General features: G+C 38.6%; 3 protein-coding genes across 3 annotated transcripts in view; 2 read left to right on the plus strand and 1 right to left on the minus strand.

The window, feature by feature from the left end:
• On the minus strand, nucleotides 1-22,579 carry LOC145457399 (uncharacterized). Its single transcript, XM_080335609.1, has 31 exons — nucleotides 22,315-22,579; nucleotides 22,108-22,246; nucleotides 21,227-21,379; nucleotides 21,110-21,168; nucleotides 20,994-21,051; nucleotides 20,779-20,931; nucleotides 20,650-20,717; nucleotides 19,067-19,208; nucleotides 18,921-18,997; nucleotides 18,340-18,468; nucleotides 17,146-17,185; nucleotides 16,810-17,086; nucleotides 15,724-15,844; nucleotides 15,498-15,664; nucleotides 14,653-14,835; nucleotides 13,454-13,592; nucleotides 11,718-11,975; nucleotides 10,787-11,021; nucleotides 9,638-9,689; nucleotides 9,475-9,578; nucleotides 7,770-7,961; nucleotides 7,095-7,218; nucleotides 5,757-5,936; nucleotides 4,414-4,634; nucleotides 4,156-4,356; nucleotides 3,015-3,176; nucleotides 2,825-2,956; nucleotides 2,132-2,323; nucleotides 1,950-2,075; nucleotides 1,706-1,890; nucleotides 1-163 (listed from the first exon to the last, which is right to left on the minus strand). The coding sequence occupies exons 1-31, from the start codon at nucleotides 22,434-22,436 to the stop codon at nucleotides 64-66; spliced, it is 4,491 nt and encodes a 1,496-aa protein (XP_080191735.1). The 5' UTR covers nucleotides 22,437-22,579; the 3' UTR covers nucleotides 1-63.
• The window catches only part of LOC145457416 (threonylcarbamoyladenosine tRNA methylthiotransferase-like), a 264,970-nt gene that overhangs the window by 173,896 nt on the left and 67,831 nt on the right, over nucleotides 1-23,243 (plus strand). The window lies entirely within an intron of this gene.
• The window catches only part of LOC145457413 (kielin/chordin-like protein), a 298,320-nt gene that overhangs the window by 143,691 nt on the left and 131,386 nt on the right, over nucleotides 1-23,243 (plus strand). The gene's annotated exons all lie outside the window — the stretch shown is intronic.

Here is a 23,243-nt window from a genome sequence, read left to right on the forward strand (position 1 = left end):
GAAGTTACTTGAAGTTTATTAACCAGTAAGTGCGGTAAAAGGAAAATCGCAATCTTTCGATGACTAGGTCAGATGTACGTAAGAGCGTTCCGGTACGAAGTATCGTTGATGCACAGCTCGTAGTGTCAGTAGCACGGGTTGATACACATTCTCCATGTCATATCTTGAAGAAGACATATCAATTATCCACAATCTCACTTCTATAGGACCTAAAGAACCTCATTAGTTTACAGATTAGCAGATTTTTAAGGTTACACTTCTTCCTAAATGAGGAGATATGACTGAATTGAATAGTGATCAATTATATTGATTGAAAATACAATTCAATTGTATATTGTAGCTCTGCCTCTGTACCTGCAAGAAGCTCTTCAGATATGATTGAAATTATCCTCATTTGCATTATATTTAAGGCTGGGCACAATGATTCGAGTACTCGAATCTGAATCGAGTATTAATTGTGATGATTCGAGTCGAGTAGCAAAAGACGATTTTTTCGAGTACTGATATTATACGCTCATCGCCACTGGAAGTTAATTTATCAACAAGAGTAGTAGTTTCGACAGTAGTTTCGACCGTATCGTAGCATACGAAACATAGTATATAGCTACGAACGTTACTGGAACTAGGACATTTCCGAAGTCATGATCGTCCCACAACATTGTCACCAAGTGCAATAAAATCGGTATGGTCGAAAAATGACCAAAGTATCTTTCATGTGATGAATAACAGGCCTTCTTTCTTTGTGGTGGCATAAAAGGTACATATTTGAATTTTCAAATATTACGTTCTGTTATGACGTCATAATGAGTGATACTCGATTACTCGACTCGACTCGAAGCATATTACGTGATTCAGAATCGAATCACTCACATACTCGATTTTGCCCAGCCCTAATTATATAAGGATCTACAATTGCAATTCTTTCCAATTCTCTACTAGTTGCTGACATTGCTCCTGATAATATTCGGGTTAATTTCAATATATAAATACAATTCAATTGTATATTGAAGTTTTGTACCTGAAAGAAGCATTTCATATGAGGATCTGTTGACGATTTTAGTGCAATGACACTTTTAGTGAAATATTTTTGAAATAAATTAATCTCGCATCATTGTTGTTACTGCCGACAAGAAAATACAAGGTATAATATAAACTACTCTCCCAACTTTGTAGAATTAAAAAGACTCATTTTCTGCTAATAGAGTTAAATTTCGCGACATTACACAGATGTTGACCTCTTGCAGCGGTTCCCAAACTATTCCAAAAATTTCTCATGATGGACCCTTGGTAGTTATTTTGATATTTCACAACCCCGCAAAATTCAAAGAATGCCATGGGAAAAATGCAAAAACCACATTCAATTACAGTAAGTGTTTAATGGGATGGGTGTAATATTGCTGCAATCAAGTCGTCAATATTTGATTTAGTTTTACATGATGCAACTCTCATGTCGTGTATTACATCCAATAGGTTTTGTCATTTTTTCCTTTTGATTACAGCAGAAAAGGCTCATTGCGAACCCTCTTAAACTGCTTTACGGACCCCAGTTAGGAACTACTCCAAAATATATATTATATTCCTCAAACATAGTTCATTGACAACAGTTGGGAACTACTTCGAAATATATTTATATCCCTCAAACATAGTTCATTGACAACACGTGGTCCTATGCAAAGTGCTACACGCAAACCTTCAGTACACTCACTTATCAACGGCCGAGGGAAACGGGTTCATATTCAAGGTATGAACAGGTAGAATAATCTTGCTAGTGAAGCCAGCCATCAGGTCGGGATATGGTCGCTGCAGAGGGTTCAATCTGTATTCGGCGGCCAGTTCCTGTCTTTCTCTAACCCTACTGGCTGTGTGCATCTCACCCAAACGCACCAAAGCCTATAAAAAGCAGTCTGTAAACTTAATATCTCAAGGTATTTTCGTAGCAGAAAATTCACCTGCTGTCCATGAAGCTTAGGTAACACAAGAACGGTATTCTGCACCGGCTTGGGCTTTTTAGGATCTGTCCTTTTAACACGATCCAGTTCAGACTCCAGTGAAAGTTCGCAAAAGTAATTGATGACCTGCCGACACGAATCTTGTATTCAAGCAATAGAACACAGCATCTACGTTTGCTTACCTCGATGGCAGTGATGTTTTGAAGCGACTGTTCGGTGGCCTGCACGGTGAATTGAACGCGAGATTGTCCTCGTTGAGTGCTACCTCTCGAGCTACCGGTTTTCAAGACACCGTGAGGCGTTTCTGGTGGTCTACGTATGGTCGCCTTTAAATCTCCTTTCTTCAGTTCGTCGAGAACTTGTTGCAAATGAAGCTGTGTACAGGAATATTTCAGTTTTACAAGATTTGCCAGGGAAGTAAGTATTTTCTGGGCAGATTCGCATTAGAGGAGCTTGTTGGCGGTACAGAACTCCAATCTACAATTGAATAGCGTATTCATATTGAAATGAACCCGAATATTTTCAATTGTCACTCGTCAGCAGCTAGTAGAAATTGAAACATTGTATATCAACAATCGTATCACCAAATATAATGTCACCGGCATGAAATTTCGGATAATCGGGTCGAAGTCATCGCATAAGCTCCGTGTACTATTGGTACATAAACTCGGCTACCTTCGCATCATTTCAGTTTTGAAATTTTCTGCAGGTTATTGATAAATAGCATTTTGAGAGTATCTATTCAAACTATTTCTTGAAGGGACTCAAGTTTGGTACATTTTGAGCATTCCGCTTGCTACTGAGACTAAGTAGCTCATGTTGTCATCACAAGTTCTAGTGATTAGTCTTGAAAAGATCAACTAAATCCAATTTACTTTGAATTTTCCAGTCCATTCTTTCAGCCACCGCCGAGCCAAGTCCTGTATTTGAGACTTCAAAGATGTTGTCTCATTCAGATTCCAGGTCTCCCAAGTGTCAATCTCTTTCGCGAGAAAGTTATGAGTGTCCTGGTGGAATAGTACATTATCAGACCGTCAATTACAAACAAAGAAAGACTCGTCTCACCCGCAATCCCATCTGAATAAGTAGGTTTTTCACAAAGTTTTTATGCGTTGAGTCGCCTTCAACAAACTGGGTCAACAACTCTAATACGAAGTCTTCCGTCACGCCAACAATGGCCTGCAGAAATTTGTTGGCTGAACGCAAGAAATGTGCCTGTTCCGGTTCCTGCAATAATAAGTAAATGAAATGTTCAATAAGCGACATACCGTGAGCAATATAATCCTTTGTACCATTATGATGTGTTACGTTTTTGTGGTGGTATCATTCATTGCATTATTTTAATAGATAACGGAATCATATATTCTATTATCTGTTCAGGTCAAAACACAACAAGATTGTGACACAATGAAAGAAAGATAGCAAGAAGTCGTAAAAACTTGGTGGAATCCATCAACTGGCTATTGGCAAATAGCATACTATGATGCAGTGGCACAGAGTACTTTTTAAAAATTGATGATTTTGTTACTATACTTGAATTATATTTGTTAAATTGTCTTATGATTATTACATATAGTTGCACAATTTCAGTGCAATTTCGATATCAGCAAAATCAATGGCTATGTTGACCACTTGGTTTGACCGTATAATCACATACGGTATAAAAATGAGCTTTGAGTGGGATTACCATATTTTGAGATCAGTAAAGACGAGAAAATGGACGATTTTAATATTTTCAGAGCTAATTTCGTTGGGTGGACTAAAACAAGTCATTTTTGCGACCTGAATCCTGAATTATACGCTACCCGCTTTTACCTTATATTAGCGGAGTTGACTAAAAAAAATATCATTTTTATAACTCGACTACCGAATTACCCGTCGTCCTGGGGTTCGGCCAACATTTCCCTTAATTCGTGATATTTTTGGGCATTTTAGACTAAAAATGAGGACAAATTGACAAAAAGGAGGACGTTCGGGCGAAGGGTGGACATTGGTCATCCTAGCTATGAGGAATATTTCATTATGCTGAACATTGTTCGGTCATATATTGATCCCATTCCCATTCGAACGACACAATAATATCACCAATGCTTAGCTCGAAGAAATAACAATTGAAATTTTGAGACCCTCTTTGTTAGGATAGATTTCCAGATTTAGCTGTAAAGCTTGATATGTACTGTACGGACAAGAGACATAAAATTCTGACCTTGGGGTTAGGTGGTCTGGTAGAGCTCAAAACCAGATTGACGGCAGTCACCATATGTCGAGTATCAACAATATCTTCTTGCTGCCAAAGTAAATATAAGGCATCCACAGCTGCACGTCTTATATCCCAATCGGTAGCGATTCCGATAAAATCAGACACTGCGTTCGCAAATTGGCTGGCGACGTACGGACGGTTGACTTTCTGAAATAATGAAGCTTGTCCATAACTAGTAATATATCTGCTTGAAATTGTATTTACTTTCATTATGAAGTCCTTGTATCGTTCGTACCAAGGTGTGCCTTCGAATTGAGTGATGAAATTGGGTATGGGCGTTGCTGCTCGTTGCGGTGGTGGTGTTGGCGGCGGTGGGGATTTCGGAGGTGGCGGAGTTGGATTTGGGGTACGTTTCGGAGAGGGCGCTTTTGACACTAATTTGACGATGGGTTTTGTTGGTTTGGTGGACATCCTTCGTTTCAGCGCTGTAAAGTAACATTTAATTTATATCAGCTCGTTTCACACCCAAATTAGAAAAAAACTCATGCACAGAATCAAACGCTATTATAAAAAGCTCACTAATTGTGTCATGTGCAGACGAACAGGTGGAAGTGTAGAGCAAATCAATATGCAATATGCGTACGACATGTGAGAATAGTCAAACTTGATATTCTAACATGGCACTGATCAGGGTTGTAACCAAGTCACAAGTCATTCTCACTTTTGTAGTTTTGACTCGAGTCAAGTCGAGTCATTTTCAATTCCCCGTCAAAGTCCGAGTCCAAGTCATTGCGTTCACTGTTCAGTAGGGTCGTTCAAAAATAACTGTTTTTTCCAAATTTCACTTGCTTAATGATAAAATTGTCAGGATGACGAAAAGAAAACGCTACACACCGAATTTGGGTGAATTCTGACCAGTAAAGGTCGTGCAATCTCAAATCGAAATTTCGACCATTTTTGAATTCATAGTATTTACGGTGGCAAATTTCGACACTTCGATACGACCAAACATCGTGTTCCAGGCATGCCCGAAGGGAAAGTGATGCTTTTTTTCACGGGTCTACATCTTGATACTGGCCTGTGATAGTATCAGGACTGATAGACAAAATACTAATAATGTTGTGACTTAACCTTTGAAATTACAATGAAATGTCTGACTCGGCCGTCCTAGTCTCGAGTTATATGACTTGGTTCATATGACTTGGAGTACAAGTCGAGTCAATATAAAAATTGACACGAGTCGAGTCATTTAACATATTCGAAAAATTGACTCGAGTCAAGTCGAGTCACCGAAAAATCGTGACTCGAGTCGAGCCATTACAACCCTGGCATTGATATCATGGCAGAAGAGATTGGCTACTCAGGTATGTCGTCAGTAATATAGTCAGTTACTGTGATAGAGTGTCGATTTCATGATAATTTTACTAGTAAAACTCACACAGCCTTATCCCAAAACAACATACCACTTTTCAAAATACAAAGTGATTCACCTAAAAAGCAGCGTAACAAGGCCCAAATAGGGAAAACCTACTCGTTTGCTCTAAAAATGTAGAGGCATTTCGTTACAGATTTGACACACCTGCGAATTGTCATTAGAATTTAGGAACCTTGGGCTTGTTCTTGAACTTTGACCTTCTCTGCCTCAATTTCCGGCGGTGGAGATTCCGGAGGTGGTGGGGGAGGCGTTTTCATGGCCGATCGAAGTTTTTCCATCAAAAGCGAAGGTTTCCTTTCCTGTTTCTTAATGAGCGGCTTTCCCGAGCGGTCGTGGGTTGACGTTTTCCCCGCTGTTAACAGAATCAGAACCTAAAGTCGTTTAATTCCGAATTTAGTATTACGCTTCGAGTCTAGTATCCGAGTATCTCTCATCACCACGTCACAACAGTATGAATGATGTGGGAAGTTCAAATATGTACCATATCTGCGACTACAAAGTATACAATGCATGCTATACATGATATTGGGAGTAATGCTTATTTCATTTCACTTTGTGACAATGCAGTGGGTTGATTAGCAGGGTTGTAACAAAGTCACAAGGCTTCGAGTCACAAGTCAATCTTACTTTTGTAGTTTTGACTCGGTTCAAGTCGAGTCATTTTCAATTCATCACCGAGTCAAGTCCGAGTCCAAGTCATCGGGAAGGGGGTCGAGTCCAAGTCATGGTATTATGACTCGAGTCCGAGTCCAAGTCATTGTGTTGACTGCTCAGTTTTTAGTGAAAGACATGTTAAACCCACTTTTTAGAACTCTGTTTGGTGATATCGAAAGGTTCGAAGTTTTAATGCACTAATTTTCCTCACTTTTAGCAGTTTCTGGTCGCATTTTCAAGTACCAGTGCCGATAGACGAAACCCCAACAGGGCGCTTACTTTACTATTCTTCGAAATTACAATGAAATTTCGGTTTTGGCTGCCTGAGTTTCGAGTCATATGACTTGGTTAGAGTCATCCGCAATGACTCGAGTCCAAGTCGAGTCAATACACAGATTGACTCGAGTCGAGTCATCAGAAGATCGTGACTCGAGTCATCACAACCCCGTTGATTAGGAGTTTAAACATATCTCGTAGCCACCAACATATGTAGCTTTGTACTACATGTTCCGTATGCTGCGCTAGGTAGTTCGAGGCTTCCGCAGTGTAAAATACTTTTGAAACTACATTTCTCATTGATAAATGTACTCTTAGTGGCAAGGAGCGAGTAACTCAGTATTTAATTCAGTTTAAATTAAAAATTGCATCTTATAAATATGCAATATGATTGTGATACAATGAATAGATAGGAAGATGTCGAAATGACATGTAGCCATCTTTGAAATCAAACGCCTTAGGCTTAGGCCTCTAAAAATCATCTCCCACCATTCGACTGGAATCATTACAATTAATTCCCGATTCGAATTCGAGTACCGCGCCCAGCCCCGATTCACAAAATGCGGACGAAAGTACAAACCCGACGGCCCAACGATGTCCTGATCTTCCCATTCCTTGATTTCATCCTCCCACGAACCTCCGTCGGACGGCGTGGCCAGATTGAATTCAAATTCAGGAACTTCTCCGATAGTCAAGTCTAGTCCCTTGATCGTAAAAAGGTTGAAGAATTACTACAATATACAATTGAGTGATATATATTCATATTGAAATATATCTCAATATTTCCGGTTGACTCCTCCTTTTTGGCAATTCGTCCTCCTTTACAGCTGCTAGAGTTAAGATGATGGATAGATTCGAGTGCAAATGGACATAAATGACGCTAAACAGGAAATTCGTGGTTCGAACGTGAGCGACAACCTTTTTTTTTAGTCAACCAACCATACTTTTGTGGTAAATTGATCATTTTTTTCAGATTTCACTCCAGTATTGTAAGTCTGAAAATTAGAAAATCTTTGAACAAATTTACTTTTCGAAACTATTCAGTTGATTAATTTTCACACCTTACATTTTCTATTATCACTTGAAGAATTTTCGACACACCTTGGAAATCGCTAATACTCCATGTATTTCCGTATAAATTTATGGCGTTATTTGTATTTCTACCCGAATAACAATGCTAAAAGTGCTTTGACCACCTCTCGAACGGTTCCAATTATTGTGTGAACATGACATAATATTGAAAACTAATCAATACCTTCTTCTTGGTCATTTCGGCCAACTGTTCGTCGGTAAAAGCAGGGGGGTGATAGACCAGCTCTTCCTTCTGCTTTGCAACATCCTCTTGCGACCACAAGAACTTGGCAAGAATGGAGTTTGGGATGAATCCCGTCGGGTTGATGATGTATTTATGGGGTGGTTCGTAATCCGGACCGGACTCTGTGTAATGCTGGAAAATATGAGATCTATGAGTTAAGCAATGGATCAATTCAATATCTTGGACTGAATACAAGGATGTTGATGGGTGAGTATCAGACTTGTACAAACTGCAAATCTGGTTTTTTGACGGTTAACCAACTACTGCTTTTTTGAGTAGTTCTAGTTCTACTTATAGATGTGCATTGACAAAAATTAGTTGTTGAATAGCTATAAAACACATGTTGTCGTTTGGCGTAAATAAAACAAAATATTGTGTGATGTTCTTGCACCCTTTGCTAGCTCAGAGTCATCACTAGTAACAGAGGTGTAGCCAGCGGCTGGGTTTTCTGGGTCGGAACCGCTTGCATTTCAAATTTGTACCGATCTTTATGTGGACAGGCCATTTGACTAAAATGAAACAGAAATCAATAAGTTGCTCCAGAATTGAATCTGGTTAGTTGTGCTTTAGAAAGAGAGAGAGAGAGAATTTATTTCTACGTCAACTGGAACATTGGTTAGATAGTTGAGCATTTTAAATGTCGTTAGTTCTAGTTCCAGTTACAAGTTTTGAAAAGTGATTAGTTCTAGTATTTTGAAAATCCAGTAGTTTGCACATTCAAAGGAATAATTACTTCAGAAGGATTCAGCTGACAGCTGTCGTAATGACTGCTATCATATAAATCAGTGGTTTTCAACCTTTTTTTAAACACACGCCCCCTTTATGATGGCGAAAAATTTCGCGCCCTCCTTATCGCCATATCACAAAATGCAACCAGAATGCTAGCAACACCAATGGATAGTTTGATGGCATGGATGGTTATGAATGTTGATGAGAGAAATCTTAAATATGAAATTCAGACTATACACAAAGCAATAGCTATGAATTGTAGGTAATTCAGTTGATTCCAGCTTCGCCCCCCCCCAAACAGTTTGAGAACCACTGATATAACTGGATAATTTGCAACGATATCAATAACAATAATGTCGGGCATACTGCTGCTGAGGCTAAGTTGCCGGACAGTTTTTAATGTGATTGTTACAAGAGCTTCTCACATCACTTAAGGTAGTAAGAGGCTAGGATAGATTTTGTGTCTGTTTTTAATCTACTTGAATATGTCTTGATCCTATGCATTTCAGTTCAATTCAGTTCATCAATAATATCATCAATTCAAAACACGTTATAAGGAACATCATCAGCGTTCAGCATGATAATTTGAAGAGACTCTTGGAGGTAGAGAACTTCAATATACAATTGAATAATATATCCATATTGAAATAAACACAAATATTATCGGCTGACACTCGTCAGCAACTGCTAGAGAATTGAAAAGAACATCGTGTTTCAATAATTAATCATAATACCAAACATGACTTCACCGGCATGAAAATTCGAATAATCGAGTGTCAGAGGAAAATATTCGGGTTAATTTCAATATGATTATATTATTCAACATGATAATGTGATTAAATATGGTTATCCTCTTCTCGATTAGAAGCTAAACAAGTCAAATAGACATCTTTCCCAGCCTAGTGTTATATTTTACTTTTTCCTTATCTTCCGTTTCTTCGACAATCTCTTTCATAGGTTTGACTGCGGTAATTGGCGGAAAAAATCCCGTTTTCTTCTCTTCACGCCACTCTTGAGGTGCTGTACAAGTATTAAACAGGTTGATGATGGCTAACTGGCATCGCGAAAAAATTACATACTTGGCGGTTTTTCTTGAGGCGGATCGGGACTGAAGTCATCTGGTTCTGCAATCTAAAATATTGTGTATCAGACACAGGGCTGTAACCGAGTCACAAGGTTCTGAGTGACAAGCTGAGTCAATCTCAATTAACCGCCGAGTCAGAGTCATAGTGTTCACTGTTCATTATATAGTTAAAGTAAGGTTCAACTCATTTTTATAAACTATTGGGTGATATTGAAGGTCTCGCATTCAAAATATACTCATTTTTCTCACTCTTAACATGTTTATTCAAACAGATACAAGACAGTTTCGGGGCATATATTTCAAGAAGAGGTCCTGATAGATGGGAAATAGGAATAGGACGTTATATATTTTTGTCAGTGATGTTTTAGCGGCATATACACTGACTCATGATGAGCATACACACGATCTGCGCATATGCATTAGGGCTCTTCAAAAATGACTTTTTTCTCAAATCACACTGGCTACTTGATAAAATTGTTAGGTTACCTAATTTAAGCCTACACACCAAATTTGGTTCAATTCCAACCAGTAGCCGCATTGCTACAGGAAAAGAAAGTTTCTATTTATTATATAAACATAAATAGCAAAAAATTTGAAAATTTTCTGTTCACCCCATGAAAGTGTGAGGTTGTCTATAGAAACGATGTTGACCAAATTTGAATTCAATGCTAACCAGTAGAAGCGTAATTATTGCCGTTGAAAAATTTGGATTTGAATAAAATAGTATAATAAATAAATAAAAAATTGGTCACCGTAAATACTATTTTATTCATAATCCAAATTTTTCGACGGCAATAACTCCGCTTCCACTGGTAAGATACAGCCTTGTAAGGTTTTCTTGCACCACCCCTCTATGCTATCCCGGTAATGGTGAGATTGAAGTAAGGAAACCACAGATAGTAGTTTTATTGATCAGGTCTTGGGTCTGAGTTGGACGGGGATTGAATCCATGACCAAGAAGCCGGGCACTCCACCATTACGCTTGACTCGAGTACGGGTCAAGTCAATACACAAAGTGACTCGGGTCGAGTCTAGTCATTTTCCGTGTTCAAGAAAAGGACTGGAGCGAAGTCGAGTCAACGAAAATTGCGACTGCAGTCCCTGGTCATAATAAGGTTTCAAAAGTCAGGATTTCTTTCCGAACCTGAATCTTCTTCTGCGGACGGTAGAACAAGTTCATGTATCCTTTGAAAGCTCGGGCTTCGGTACGCTTCGTGGATCGTAGATACTTTCGCTTGGCGGCTACTTTGCAGTCGCGAATGTCTTGGATTTCCCTTTCTTTCCATTCGAGTATGTTGTACGCTTCCTCTCTCTTCTTGATCGAGTCGTTAAGTTCGAGTAACTCTTCCGCCGACATTGGGTCCCAGGCGTAGTTGAATCTGAGCAAATATACTTGTAAATAGACTTTTAGAAGAGTATGTATTCATATTGCCAAATGTATTCCCGCAAAGCTTTTCGACTGATTTTAATCAGGAGCAGGCGTAAGTATCGAACCGTAAAGTTAACCAAATTCGAAATATAGGAAGAATTTGAACAACATTTTTTTAAATATAAATATAAGTTGAAATATAGAATTTCGTATTTGGGTAACAAAATTTAATGACGTTCGCTCATTTGTAAAGCTCTGGGCGGAATAAATTTGGCAATATGAATACATTGTTTGCTCTAAAATATACTTGCCTATAATGAGAAAGTAGCACAGCCACATGCCCTCGTATTGATATAACTACCCATGTACCAGCGAAGTGTTAGGCAAGATTAATGATGCTAATGGAATATGACGAGCAAGTTCCGAAATACAGACATAGATTTTGGTCACAAAAAATGGACCCAGTCTAGCAATTATTTGATTTGATAGGTTTCATTAGTATACACTGAAAATACATCTACATTCGAAAAGTAAACTGCAAAAATATTATCATGTAGTCACATTAACTCCAAATTACCAGTATATGAAACGTTCAATTCATTGCAATTATGGATTATGAGGATATGACAGACTCAATGCAATATTAGCATTTGTGCGGTGTCTATCGTATTGAATTTGTAATAGTATCACATATACAATTGCTTACTTCATGTACAAAGACTTGGCATCCCGGATACACCTGCTGACACTGTTCGAATAGTTCTTCATCAACGTTTCGTCGAAGGCATTCGGCGATTCTTCCTTTTGTGGCTCAAATTGCATGCACACCATTTTGAAAATGTAGCCTTGGGGAATGTAATTCTCGTGCTCGATTCGGTGAATATTCCTTCCCAGTCCGACGAGAAGATCACCCTTTTCGCTACAAAACTGCAGGCTTTTGGGTTCGGCGTTCAGCTTCAGATATCTGAGAAGTGAAGGTATTTGTGTCGGATAACAGCACACAACTTCGCACCATCTATTCTACTCCAACATATCTGTGTTTACCGAAAGCGAAAGCGATTCGTGTACCCAAAAATGGAAAAAAGCGGCTTTCAATATATAGAATATGTGCAGTGAGATAGCTATCCTGTATGTTTGCACAGGGTTGTAACCAAGTCACAAAGCTCCGAGTCGCAAGTCAATCTCACTTTTATAGTTTTGACTCGAGTCAAGTCGAGTCATTTTCAATTCACCACCGAGTCAAGTCCGAGTCCAAGTCATCGAGCAGAGGTTCGAGTCCGAGTCATGGTATTATGACTCGAGTCCGAGTCCAAGTCATTGTGCTGACTGCTCAGTTTCCAGTTGACGTCTTGTTAAACCCACTTTTACAACTCTGTTTAGTGATATCGAATGGTTTGCATTTATAATATACTAATTTTCCTCACGTTTAACAGTTTCTGGTCGCATTTTCAAGTACCAGCACCAATAGACGAAATCCCAATAGGGTGGTTACTTTTCTGTTCTTCGAAACTACAATGAAATGTCGGTATTGGCCGTCTGAGGGTCGAGTCATAAAACTTGGTTCGAGTCATACGCAATGACTCGAGTCCAAGTTGAGTCAATACACAGATTGACTCGAGTCGAGTCATTTCCGTATTTTGAGAAAATGACTCGAGTCAAGTCGAGTCATCAGAAAATCGTGACTCGAGTCGAGTCATTACAACCCTGTGTTTGCATTGTAAAAATGGATCTGTTTTCAAAATATTATGCGATTGGTGTACCCAACAATGGTAGAAGCAGGTCTTAATGCATCAAATTTGTGCAGCGTGATAGTTATCATGCATGTTGAAATGTATAGGTGGAACCGTTTCCAAAATATTTCGATATACATACGTGATAATGACAGGTATGCTCAATAACCATGTTTGCGCTTCTGCAGGACAAGTCGAAATACAAGTAATTTCTACTGAATAAATACTGGTCAACCCTCAAGAATACCGGACCTCGATATCACATATGGACACATACATCATTCATTTTCATCACTACCTCTTATTTACATCGACTAGGCCCGGGTGGATGTCTGACTTCAAAGACTACTCCAAGTCGTTTCGACACCGTCCTATCTTTTCATTGTAACGCAGTCTTGCGGTGTTTTGAAAAGATAAAATTACTAATAAACTGATACTGATAATGGTGCCTGACAGTTTTTTATGTAAATGTTGCAGGAAATATTCGTTGATGTCTCTTACATCGCTTATGGTAGAAGGAAGCTAGAATAGATTTGTGTCTGTATCTAATATACTTGAGCGTGTCTTCCAATGCACTTCAGTTTCAGTTCAGTTTATCAATAATAATTTCACCAATTCAGAACACCACAAGGTTGCGATAATATGAAAAGATAGGGCAGAGTCTTGACAGGATACATCCCGGCACTAAGGATTGCTACTGCTAAACACCCACCTTATTAGTACATTGAAGCTATTCCAAATGCGCACAGTGCCGTCACGACTTGATGTTGCAAATATCTTCAATCTCGGACAGCATGTAAGCCCCGTGATATTGTCAGTATGATCGTTATCAGGGGTGTGATCGTAGCGTTCTAGGGTAAAGAAACTGAATGTCAATCCGTAACCATCTAAAAATAGTACACCGTGCTTAAGCGATCTCTTCGCCCCAATTATTCGAAATTTCATGCCGGTAATGTCCTATTTGGTGATACAATTGTTGATATACAATGTTCTTTCCAATTCTCGACTAGTTTCTGACGGTTACCCATGACGAGTTTCAGCCGAAAATATTCGAGTTTAATACAATATGAATATACTATATTGAAGCTCTGTACATCTTAGAAGCTGTCCGTGAGTAAGTAAGTATTTGAATAGCTTCTTGGAGGTACAGAATTTCAATATACAATTGAATGATATATTCATATTGAATTAAACCCTTATATTTTCGGCAGTCACTTTTCAGGGGTAATCGTCAGCAACTAGTAGAGAAATGTAGGCCAAAGTAATAAATAGTTTTGCTAGAGAGCTGTTAGTGGAAGCAGAAGTGTCCATACTAACATAACATAACATAACATGGTTGGGTTATATTTTTATCTGAACAAGTCACACACAATGTACAATGCGATAAGACACAATGCGATGTCATGGACAGATAGGAGGATGTAGAACGACACGCATCAGTAGCGATCCTTTACTCTAACATCCACCTCGGCCTAGAGTGCCCGATGTCACAGTTCTTTTCGATGTTGATCTCTTTGAAGCCGCGGCCCTTTCTACTAGTTCTTTTCCATTCTTTGTGAGTGCTTTCTTTCGTCGGGTCTTTTTCTGGGCTTTTTTGTCGCCGTAAGAACGGCAACGGCAGGGGAAGAGGAGCCCAGATAAACCTCCGACGGGAATCGAACGCGGTTCGCCTGCGTGCTGGGCGCTTATCGTAACCACTACACTATCTCCCCTACTATAGTCACTCGAGGAAGTATTGTAGCCAAAGTAGCACAAATCTACTTGAATCTCTCGAAAAAGTACTAGTACTTCGTACTTCCATTACTGACCGACCACCTCTGAATGTGACTCTTTTCCATAACAGCTTTTTTGCGACCGTACTAGAAAACACCCAGCGACATCAAGAATCAGCAAATAAACTGTAGAGCTTACGTTTTGTGCGAAGGTTATGTACGACGATACTGTACGTTGCCGTCTCCGGCTGTTGAAATACGACAATCAGATGAGACAAGAGCACGTTCATCTTTCTGGGAGGATGAGCGCAGAAGAAAGACATCAACAGGTTCAAAGCCTCCGCTGTGTTCGGGAATATCTTCCACACCTTCACAACGTTATCTGGCAGCATGCATAACTGGGATTACTAATGCGGGCAATACATGTGCCACACAGAATTGTACAAAGCACTGGATTTTCAAAATGCGCAACTAGAACTAGAACTAACGACCTATAAAAATCCGCAACCAACTAACTAAAACACAATCAACTATTAACTTATAATACCAATTACTCAATGCGAAATAGCATTGGAGATAAAATCAGGATTTCAAAAAGACGGGGATTCAGGTTTGAAATGGCGGGGGGGGGGGGGGGTTAACCCTCAAAACCCATCCCTGACCACGCCAAATTTAGAAGTGAAGACTCCGAGCCAGTATTGGCTGCAAGAAAATCAGACAACAGAACATCAGTATCCATGCCAGTTGTTCGGCAACTACATAAATATAACTAGAACTATTCAAAAAACCAGTAATTAGTTGACTGCCAACCAACTACATTGGCAGTTTGTACAAGTCTGAAGTTGATATATAAGTAGAAATCTATCACAATATTCTAATATTTGTGGTGAACAAGATTGTATCAAAATAATAAATGTTATTATTGAAATTGACAGTTCCATGTAGGCTTATAAGATGCATACCTAATGCTGACATAGAAATATATAGTTTCTCTTAAATGAGCGTAATAACTTGATACGAGCACGGTTACTATGCCTCGCTTACCTTCTCCGGCTGAAATAATTTGATCGTCCGTCACATTGGACAGAATTCCTATCACGCCTTTACTGCCGTGAGCCTCGGTCTTGAACAAAATATCTCCGGTGTTCATGTCAATATTTGCGATGCATCCGTCTTTTCTACCCACGAGTAACAAAGACTTGTTCCCGTATCTGTCAAAAATACAGAAACTAAGCTCCCGTTGCCTTGCGCCAATGATAAGAAAACTTACTTCACAATTCTTGAAACTCTTTTCGGTACTTTTGTTCTGTTACGAGATTCTTTCCACGTGTCTAACAATTCCTCGTGGTTGAGCACGTACTCAAATCCACACATGCAATTGATATATTCTCCTGTAAGATAAGATGTCAGGCTCCAGTGAGTGGTGGGTTATCAACGGTGAAGGGATGACTCGAATTTGACTTGAATCACATTTTTCGAATGACTTGTCATGACTCGAGTCATGACCTGAAATGACTTGAGTTCAGAGGTCGAGTCAATTTCAATTTTCTAATTTCGGTTACATTCTCGTGTGTTTGAGCTAAGCTCTTCAAGTAGACTATTAGAAAGGCAAAAATATGAAAAAATATGCATGCGCTGACTTTGCCACAATTCTCAACAAATTAGAATCCATCACTGATATCATCACGGCGTCAATTTCAACAAGCTTAAAATGGTCTCGGCTATGCTGATGCTGATATATCGTCGCTGTTGACTTTTGAGTCATAGTAGCTCATGTCTATTTTTTTAAATTCTGAGATCCATTTTTCAGATTGATGGAAAATCAAGTTTTTGTAAATTCATTTATTTATTTTTCGGTCATATCTTGTTTCAAAGTTAATCATGGCCAAGATATGGCCAGAAGAAAATGAAAACTTCACATAAAGTTAATCTCCTCAAAATGTGTAAACTGGTCGTAATTCACTTTGATTCCACAGCGACAATATATATCTACATGCGCACATTAACTTCAAGTGAAAACATTCGATGACTTGAAATTGCCTGGTGCAATGCTCACATGTCCACTAGGTTCGTTCAAAAAGAACTTTTTTCTGTATTTGCAAAAGTAGTAGGCTATTAAGAGTGGCTAATTCTATAATAAATAATGATAGAATTTTCCATCGTGAATATTATTTTTTCAAATGCAAAACTTCGCTTCCACTGGTTGGAATAAAGTCAAATTTGTTTAGCATCGTTTTTTCAGACAACATAACAATTTTATCAAGTACTGTAGCCAGTAAAATTTGGAAAAGAAATCTTATTTTTGAACCGCTTTAATGTCACCGGGTCCATCACTGAAAATCAAGTACAAACACACCATCCACAAATTTCCACACTTTCTCCACCGTGGCTGGATTTGTACCGGTCCACGCCTTTACAAGCGATCCGTCCGAGTACGCCGCGTATATAGTCTCATTAGGTAAATTGTAGACAGCATCCACGAGTATTCCGCTAGCAGTGAACTCATCGAGAGTCTTTCTTCTGCTTGACGAAAATGAACGAAACGGGGCAAGGGTGGTGAGAACACTCCCGTTAACGGGAGAAACAATTCGTGTCATGTTGTCTGACGATAGAGAAAGTATTTTTTCTGGTAGCTGCAAAATGTAATGTTATTAAAAAAGATTCTGCTGGTTCAGGAAAGTAGTACACCTACCTTAGGCAGGGAAACCATACTGATATCGAAGACGTCTTGTCTGCAGAAGAGAACATAAAAATATGATGTAATCAGAGGTTTAGCCCACTTGCGCTACTCCCTCAAGTGGTAAGAATTTTAGCTACTTCTACTTGGCAGATTACAGGTCATAATAGCTGAACGGGCGATACCAACAGGGCTGTAACCAAGTCACAATTCAATCTCCCTTTAACAGTTTTGACTCGAGTCAAGTCAAGTCATTTTCAATTCACTACCGAGTCAAGTCCGAGTCCAAGTCAGCGAGCAGAGGGTCGAGTCTGAGTCGTGGTATAATGACTCGAGTCCAAGTCATTGTGCTGACTGCTCAATTTCCAGTCTTGTTAAACCCACTTTTTACAACTCTGTTTGGTGATATTAAATGGTTCGGATTTATAATATATTAATTTTCCTCACTTTTAGCAGTTTCTGGTCGCATTTTCAAATACCAGCATCGATAGATGAAATCCCAATAGTGTGGTTACTTTACTTGGTCTTGGCCATCTGAGTCTCGAGTCATATGACTTGGTTCGAGTCATGCGCAAGGACTCGAGTCATCTCCGTATTCTGAGAAAATGACTCGAGTCAAGGCGAGTCAGCAGAAAATCGTGACTCGAGTCGTTACAACCCTGGATACCAACACTAATTTACTGTGTTCAGCAAGAAATATCCTTTTATTTGATAGCAATGAAGCCATGATTAGGACAGAGCCAAAGGGATGATCTTTTGTATTAGGTCAGCAGGTTCACAATGGAGAAAATTGCACAGCCCAAACAATGGCAAAGATTGATCAATATATCGCATTATTGTCAGGAACCAGAGACTAGATCGAGCTGGCAAAGTTTGAGCACTGTTGACCTAGGACAACAGTGGTACAGCCTCAAATTACAACTTTTGAAACTGTTTGTCAATATATGGTGAATATCTGCATAACAGCGTGAATATAGCCTATTATTCAATGTAATTCGCAAATTCTGCACCACTAACACTTTATAAAATACCCGATCAATGTAAGAAACAGAACTGTATGTAACTCAGGAAGCGGATAATATACTTCAACTTAATGACATCGTAAAAACACAGTCGATGACTGAAATCTCATTAAACTCGAATAAAAATATACCGCAGAATCTTGAAATGCATGAAAATTCGTGACACTACACGCGATGGAGATCTTACCCAATAGAAGTAAAGATTTGATGTATGTGACTGATGGACCACAGGTCGACTGCGTACGAGGAATAGGAGAAAAGATGACCGATTTCAGGAACTGTGCCAAGTCCTTCATTGGGTTCGTCTGTCTCTAACCTGTTGATATAATGCATGATTAGTGAATGCCTAAATAACACGCCGTATGAATCCAACAGAAATACCATTTGTGATTTCATTGGTGGCCGGTTGTATCTGTGCTACTACGCATGTGAGCTTTATAGGTGTTTCATATGAATACATGTGATTTTTTACTCATCACTCGGTAAAACGAAAATGTGGGAGTGAGCTACTTATTTTGCTTGTGTGAAATTCATAGAGATTCACGGGTTCTAATAAAATTCATAGGCCAGATTTTAAAACATTTGCAGGAGACTTCCATACACTTTCTAAGCATTCCAAGTCCATTGAAAATTACAAATATGAAGTAGCACAAATTTGAAACCGAATGAATGAATGACTAACAAAGAATATGGGAAATGAATGTAATATTATATTAATAGAGAATTCACTGAATAACAAACAGGCAGACATTGTGTTCGAGCACTTACAAATCCACTTCATCGTAAGTTTCCAAGCTCCATAACCGTATGGTAGAGTCATGTGATGCAGACATAAAGTAGGGTCCCTGTTATAAATATAGATTTTGTAACACCGTGGTGCGAAATGCAAACGCCAAAGATAGAACAACGCTCACCAAAGGATATAGAGCCAGGGCTTGCACGGGTCCGTGATGACCCACGAAGACATGCTTCACTTCAAACACAGAATCCCAAAGTTTGATAGATCCATCACGAGATCCCGTGACTACGATCTTGAGGGGGTTTATGAACAAAATGCTGGGAAAAGATAAGCAAAATGTTGGAAATTTTTGATTTGAGCTTGGGATTTTGAAGAGACTCTTGGAGGTACAGATCTAGAATATGCAATGGCATATTATATTCATATTGAAATAAATCGACTATATCAACCTCCTTCTCTTGGCACAAACTAGGTTGGCGTACTTTGATAATGGTCGATTTCAATCAAAATGCGCCAAGCTAATTAGTGCCAGTAGTAGGAGTTGGTGTATCATCTAAAAATAGTATATTGAGTTCAAGCCAACTGGTTGCCTTGATTACTTGAAATTTCATATACCTCTGACGAATGTCAGCTGAAAATATTCCGCTTCATTTCAATATGAGTATATCATTCAATTGTAGATGAGATTTTTGCAATTTATCTGGAGTTTTTGACAACGTTTCTGGAAAAAATATCATGCCAACATTATGATAAAGCAGCATATGCCTAAATCTATCACGTCTGTTGATTAGTCAAAAGATCGTTTTGAGTTCGTTTCTCACTCGGTCAACATCAAATGAACAATCCAGTATTTGCAAGTAATTGCAATGATGCCATATTCACCGTGATTTCCAAAGGCAGATCTGCCTTTTATTTATCTGTAGAGGAGCTAACGATTATTAAATTGAACAATCCAGATTCAAGCTAAGATAAGGAGTTCCTTTACAATCTTGAAATCTTTCATGAATATTTACTCTTATGTCTGTCCGACATTTTTTTCTGTGTAGTGTTTAATTTCATTCTCAAGCATATTCGTTTATTATGACTACCGCATAGTTACCAGTACAGCTGAATTTGTCTATCGCTCTATATAAAATTAAAATGTAATGTCATGCCTTTCCAAATTGGTGTTCATTTGAATCTCTTTATATATGGATGTTGTTGTGCTGTAAAGTTTTGATAAGGGGCACACAAAAATTCTTTGAGCTAAATATATTATACTGCAGTGGCGTAGTCCTGAAAGCACTATTATGACTAAATATGTGCTTTTGATAATGGTACAAACAGATACATGGTATACCAAAATGGATTACCGTAACTTTGGAAGAGCTAGTCATATCTATTTGATGAAAGTGTCTCATCAGTCATTATTATTAATCTTTATAAACAATCGAACAGAATGCAAATATACCTGAATACAGCAACAATTGTAGAAAACAGACCCCGAATAATTTGTTTGAAAAAATGCATAAATATATGATAGCAATATAGCATATAGTGCAAATCAATGCAATCCCTTTTAGTATTCCCATGATGGTCCAATTTCCTGCCATATTTTTAAAACATAGGTATCAGACCTAAACAACAAAATATACCCTGATATCAACTACTAAATATAAGTTTTGAATCAGCGCTAAAATCCTGAAATATATTTATGTTACAGTGATTTGAACACCGTGAAAATCTATATTATATAAGTTTCAATATAAAAATTCAAACCTTGTGATGCTTCTGACGTGAAGATCTTTTTTGTAGGCAAGCAACTTCCCTTCGTGCAGGTTGAATATCTGCAAAAGTATCAGATATCAAATACGTCCTTTATCTCACAGGTTCTTCAACAGAACTTACGGCTACGCCAGTGCCACAGGATGCATAACACTTTTGAGTTTTGCTAACGGTGCCTTCGAGTGTAATATTTCCGAACACGTCATTCACAGACAGCCCATCCGTGACAATCTTACGCGGAATAAGATACTTGTTTCCATATCGAAAACACCATGACTAGAAAATAAACGTTCTTATATCTTCCGTGCCGCCTTGATCAAAACAAAGTTTCAACTAACCGAAATGTTTCCATTTCCTGCAGTAACAATCTCGTTAAAGCTTTCGTTGCATATGATTCTTAAAATATATGCCACAATTAAGAGCATGAAAATAAGAACGGTATACATGATCTTACCGGTTTATTTTATATTGAAATGTTGCGGTTGATATAAATTCCAAGTTGCAATTTAGTAACTGAAAAAGTGAGAAAGAATAGCTAAATTTACATAGACTTGAAATAAATTTCTCCTACTTTCATCTGCTGTTCTGACGTCAGTGCAATGTATTGATTTGACTTTGATGACCAAATAAAATCTTTTATATCATCCCCCGGATCGACAATGTCCTTTCTCCTGCCATCTCGATAAAATACTCGGATGAACTGAGTATCCACAGTAATGATTTCCTGGGATAAAAGGAAACATTTTGATTTGAAGTATGGAGGTCAATTCTATTCTATACCACATCGTCAAACCATGTTTAGGTTACACATAGCATAACATAGTTGGCAATTAATGTAGATTTGTATTTTGGCAATGCCAGCATCTAATATGGCCATCTCAAGGATGTTATAACTTATTCATATTATTATTGTTGGCGATATCAGGACATACTTTGGACAAGGGTTGGGTTCGGTAATGGCACTCGGTGACATTGCCATTGTATATCCACTGTTGCACACAAGGGGTGTCTGAACACAGCAGCACAAACAATCAAATTATAGCTAACTAACCTACGGATAGATGTGAATCTCCCTACTGAACGGCTAGGCAACCAGATAGTGCTATCAATTTCTGGTAGCTCCCTAAAGAGATATGGTACCGGTAGTGCTTTAATCAGAGCGCAAAATTTATTAAAAGTGGTCTTGAATGAAAGCTACTGTCGGACTGATGGAGAATATTATACCGTAACTTATAAACCAGTCAGGGCACTGCAACTACCCTAAAATTGCCCTTAGAAGTCGCAAATTTGTATCGCTTTGAACAATCAGAGCGCCACAATACAATGACCATAACAATCACCGATTGTGGCGCTTCCATTTTTCGCAACAACGCCGATTGGTTGGGCAATAACGAGTTGCGGATCTATCAGACGGTAGGTTAGTTATCTATGATCAAATAAAGAATCACCTACCTCAGTTGTTGAGTTGTAAATGACACGTCTCAAAGGTTCATCGTGATTTAGTTTTCTCTGATGGTGTATTCCGTGAGTGATCACTATTGGTTTGACATCATCCTTTTTCATAAGGTCGGTCAATGGTTTTACAGAATTCCTTAAAAGAATAGAAAACCAAAATTGATTCTATGTAATTCTGATTCTGTAATTTTTGAACTACGGTACCGGAGTACACCCCATAATTGTTTCGCTCTGTTGGACGTGTCTTGAACTTTCGACGACCATTCGTGATGATTTATTGGCGAAAATGATGTCGGAATTTTCTGCTGAAGTACCGGCGATTCCATGTCACTATATTCTCTACGCAGCTTTAAGAAGCGCTTACGTCTGCCTAAATCATGATTAACACCGCTGGTTTCTTATTTGAAGTTTTCTAGGCATATATATCAACCACAACCAACACCGCTGCTGGCTCAGCTTCACATGTAACCACAGCAACCAGCTGATGCGGAACAAGAATTTTTCCATTCTGCTCACCATTGATGCAGATCCGTTTTCGATAAAGTAGGAATATGATTAGGATTATATAGCTATCGAATGCTTATATTCGATGCTTTATTTACAGCCTCTATACTTAAAACGATGACATCGCATTTCTCTGATCTGAAAAATCCAATTTATCTTTGAACAACAATGGACCACAGACGGCACAGAGGAGCAACTTGAATATTTCCTATTCCCATTTTAGTTTCGAGGCAAATCCAGATTCCCTTTTATATTCTGTTATCTTTTACTGAATCAATGCTTGAACTGATACTTCTACTAAACAGTATTGTCGGCAACACTACTTCAGTTCCATTGCGGTCACTGTCTCACAAATTTCAACTTCTTCACCTCGAAATCAAAATCGCATAAGTACAACTCACGAGCGTCCTCGCCGAATAACTACCATATGACCAGGACGGAATACAAGAAGACACATCTATCTATCAAGTATGCTAGACCTCAAGTGTGGAACAGCATCTCACCGGCCACCCGACAGTCGTCGAGCATGTCCAATTTTCCATGGTCCACATTCAAGTCGAAATATAAGCAATTTCTACTGAATGAATACTCGATCTGACATATCAACCTCGCCTATCGACACATGCGTC

Source organism: Botryllus schlosseri, chromosome 15, assembly GCF_051294905.1.
Source record: "Botryllus schlosseri isolate E-star chromosome 15, Bs_hap1, whole genome shotgun sequence".
NCBI classification, from domain to species: domain Eukaryota; kingdom Metazoa; phylum Chordata; class Ascidiacea; order Stolidobranchia; family Styelidae; genus Botryllus; species Botryllus schlosseri.

Excerpts from the sequence above, each read along its gene's own strand:
- LOC145457399 (XM_080335609.1), bottom strand. The coding sequence starts at position 22,436 with ATGGAATCGCCGGTACTTCAGCAGAAAATTCCGACATCATTTTCGCCA. Across the intron at positions 7,962-9,474 it reads AAACGGAAGATAAGGAAAAA|CATTACACAGAGTCCGGTCC; the intron begins GTAAAATATAAC and ends CATATTTTCCAG. Across the intron at positions 3,177-4,155 it reads CCAGACCACCTAACCCCAAG|GAACCGGAACAGGCACATTT; the intron begins GTCAGAATTTTA and ends TTATTATTGCAG.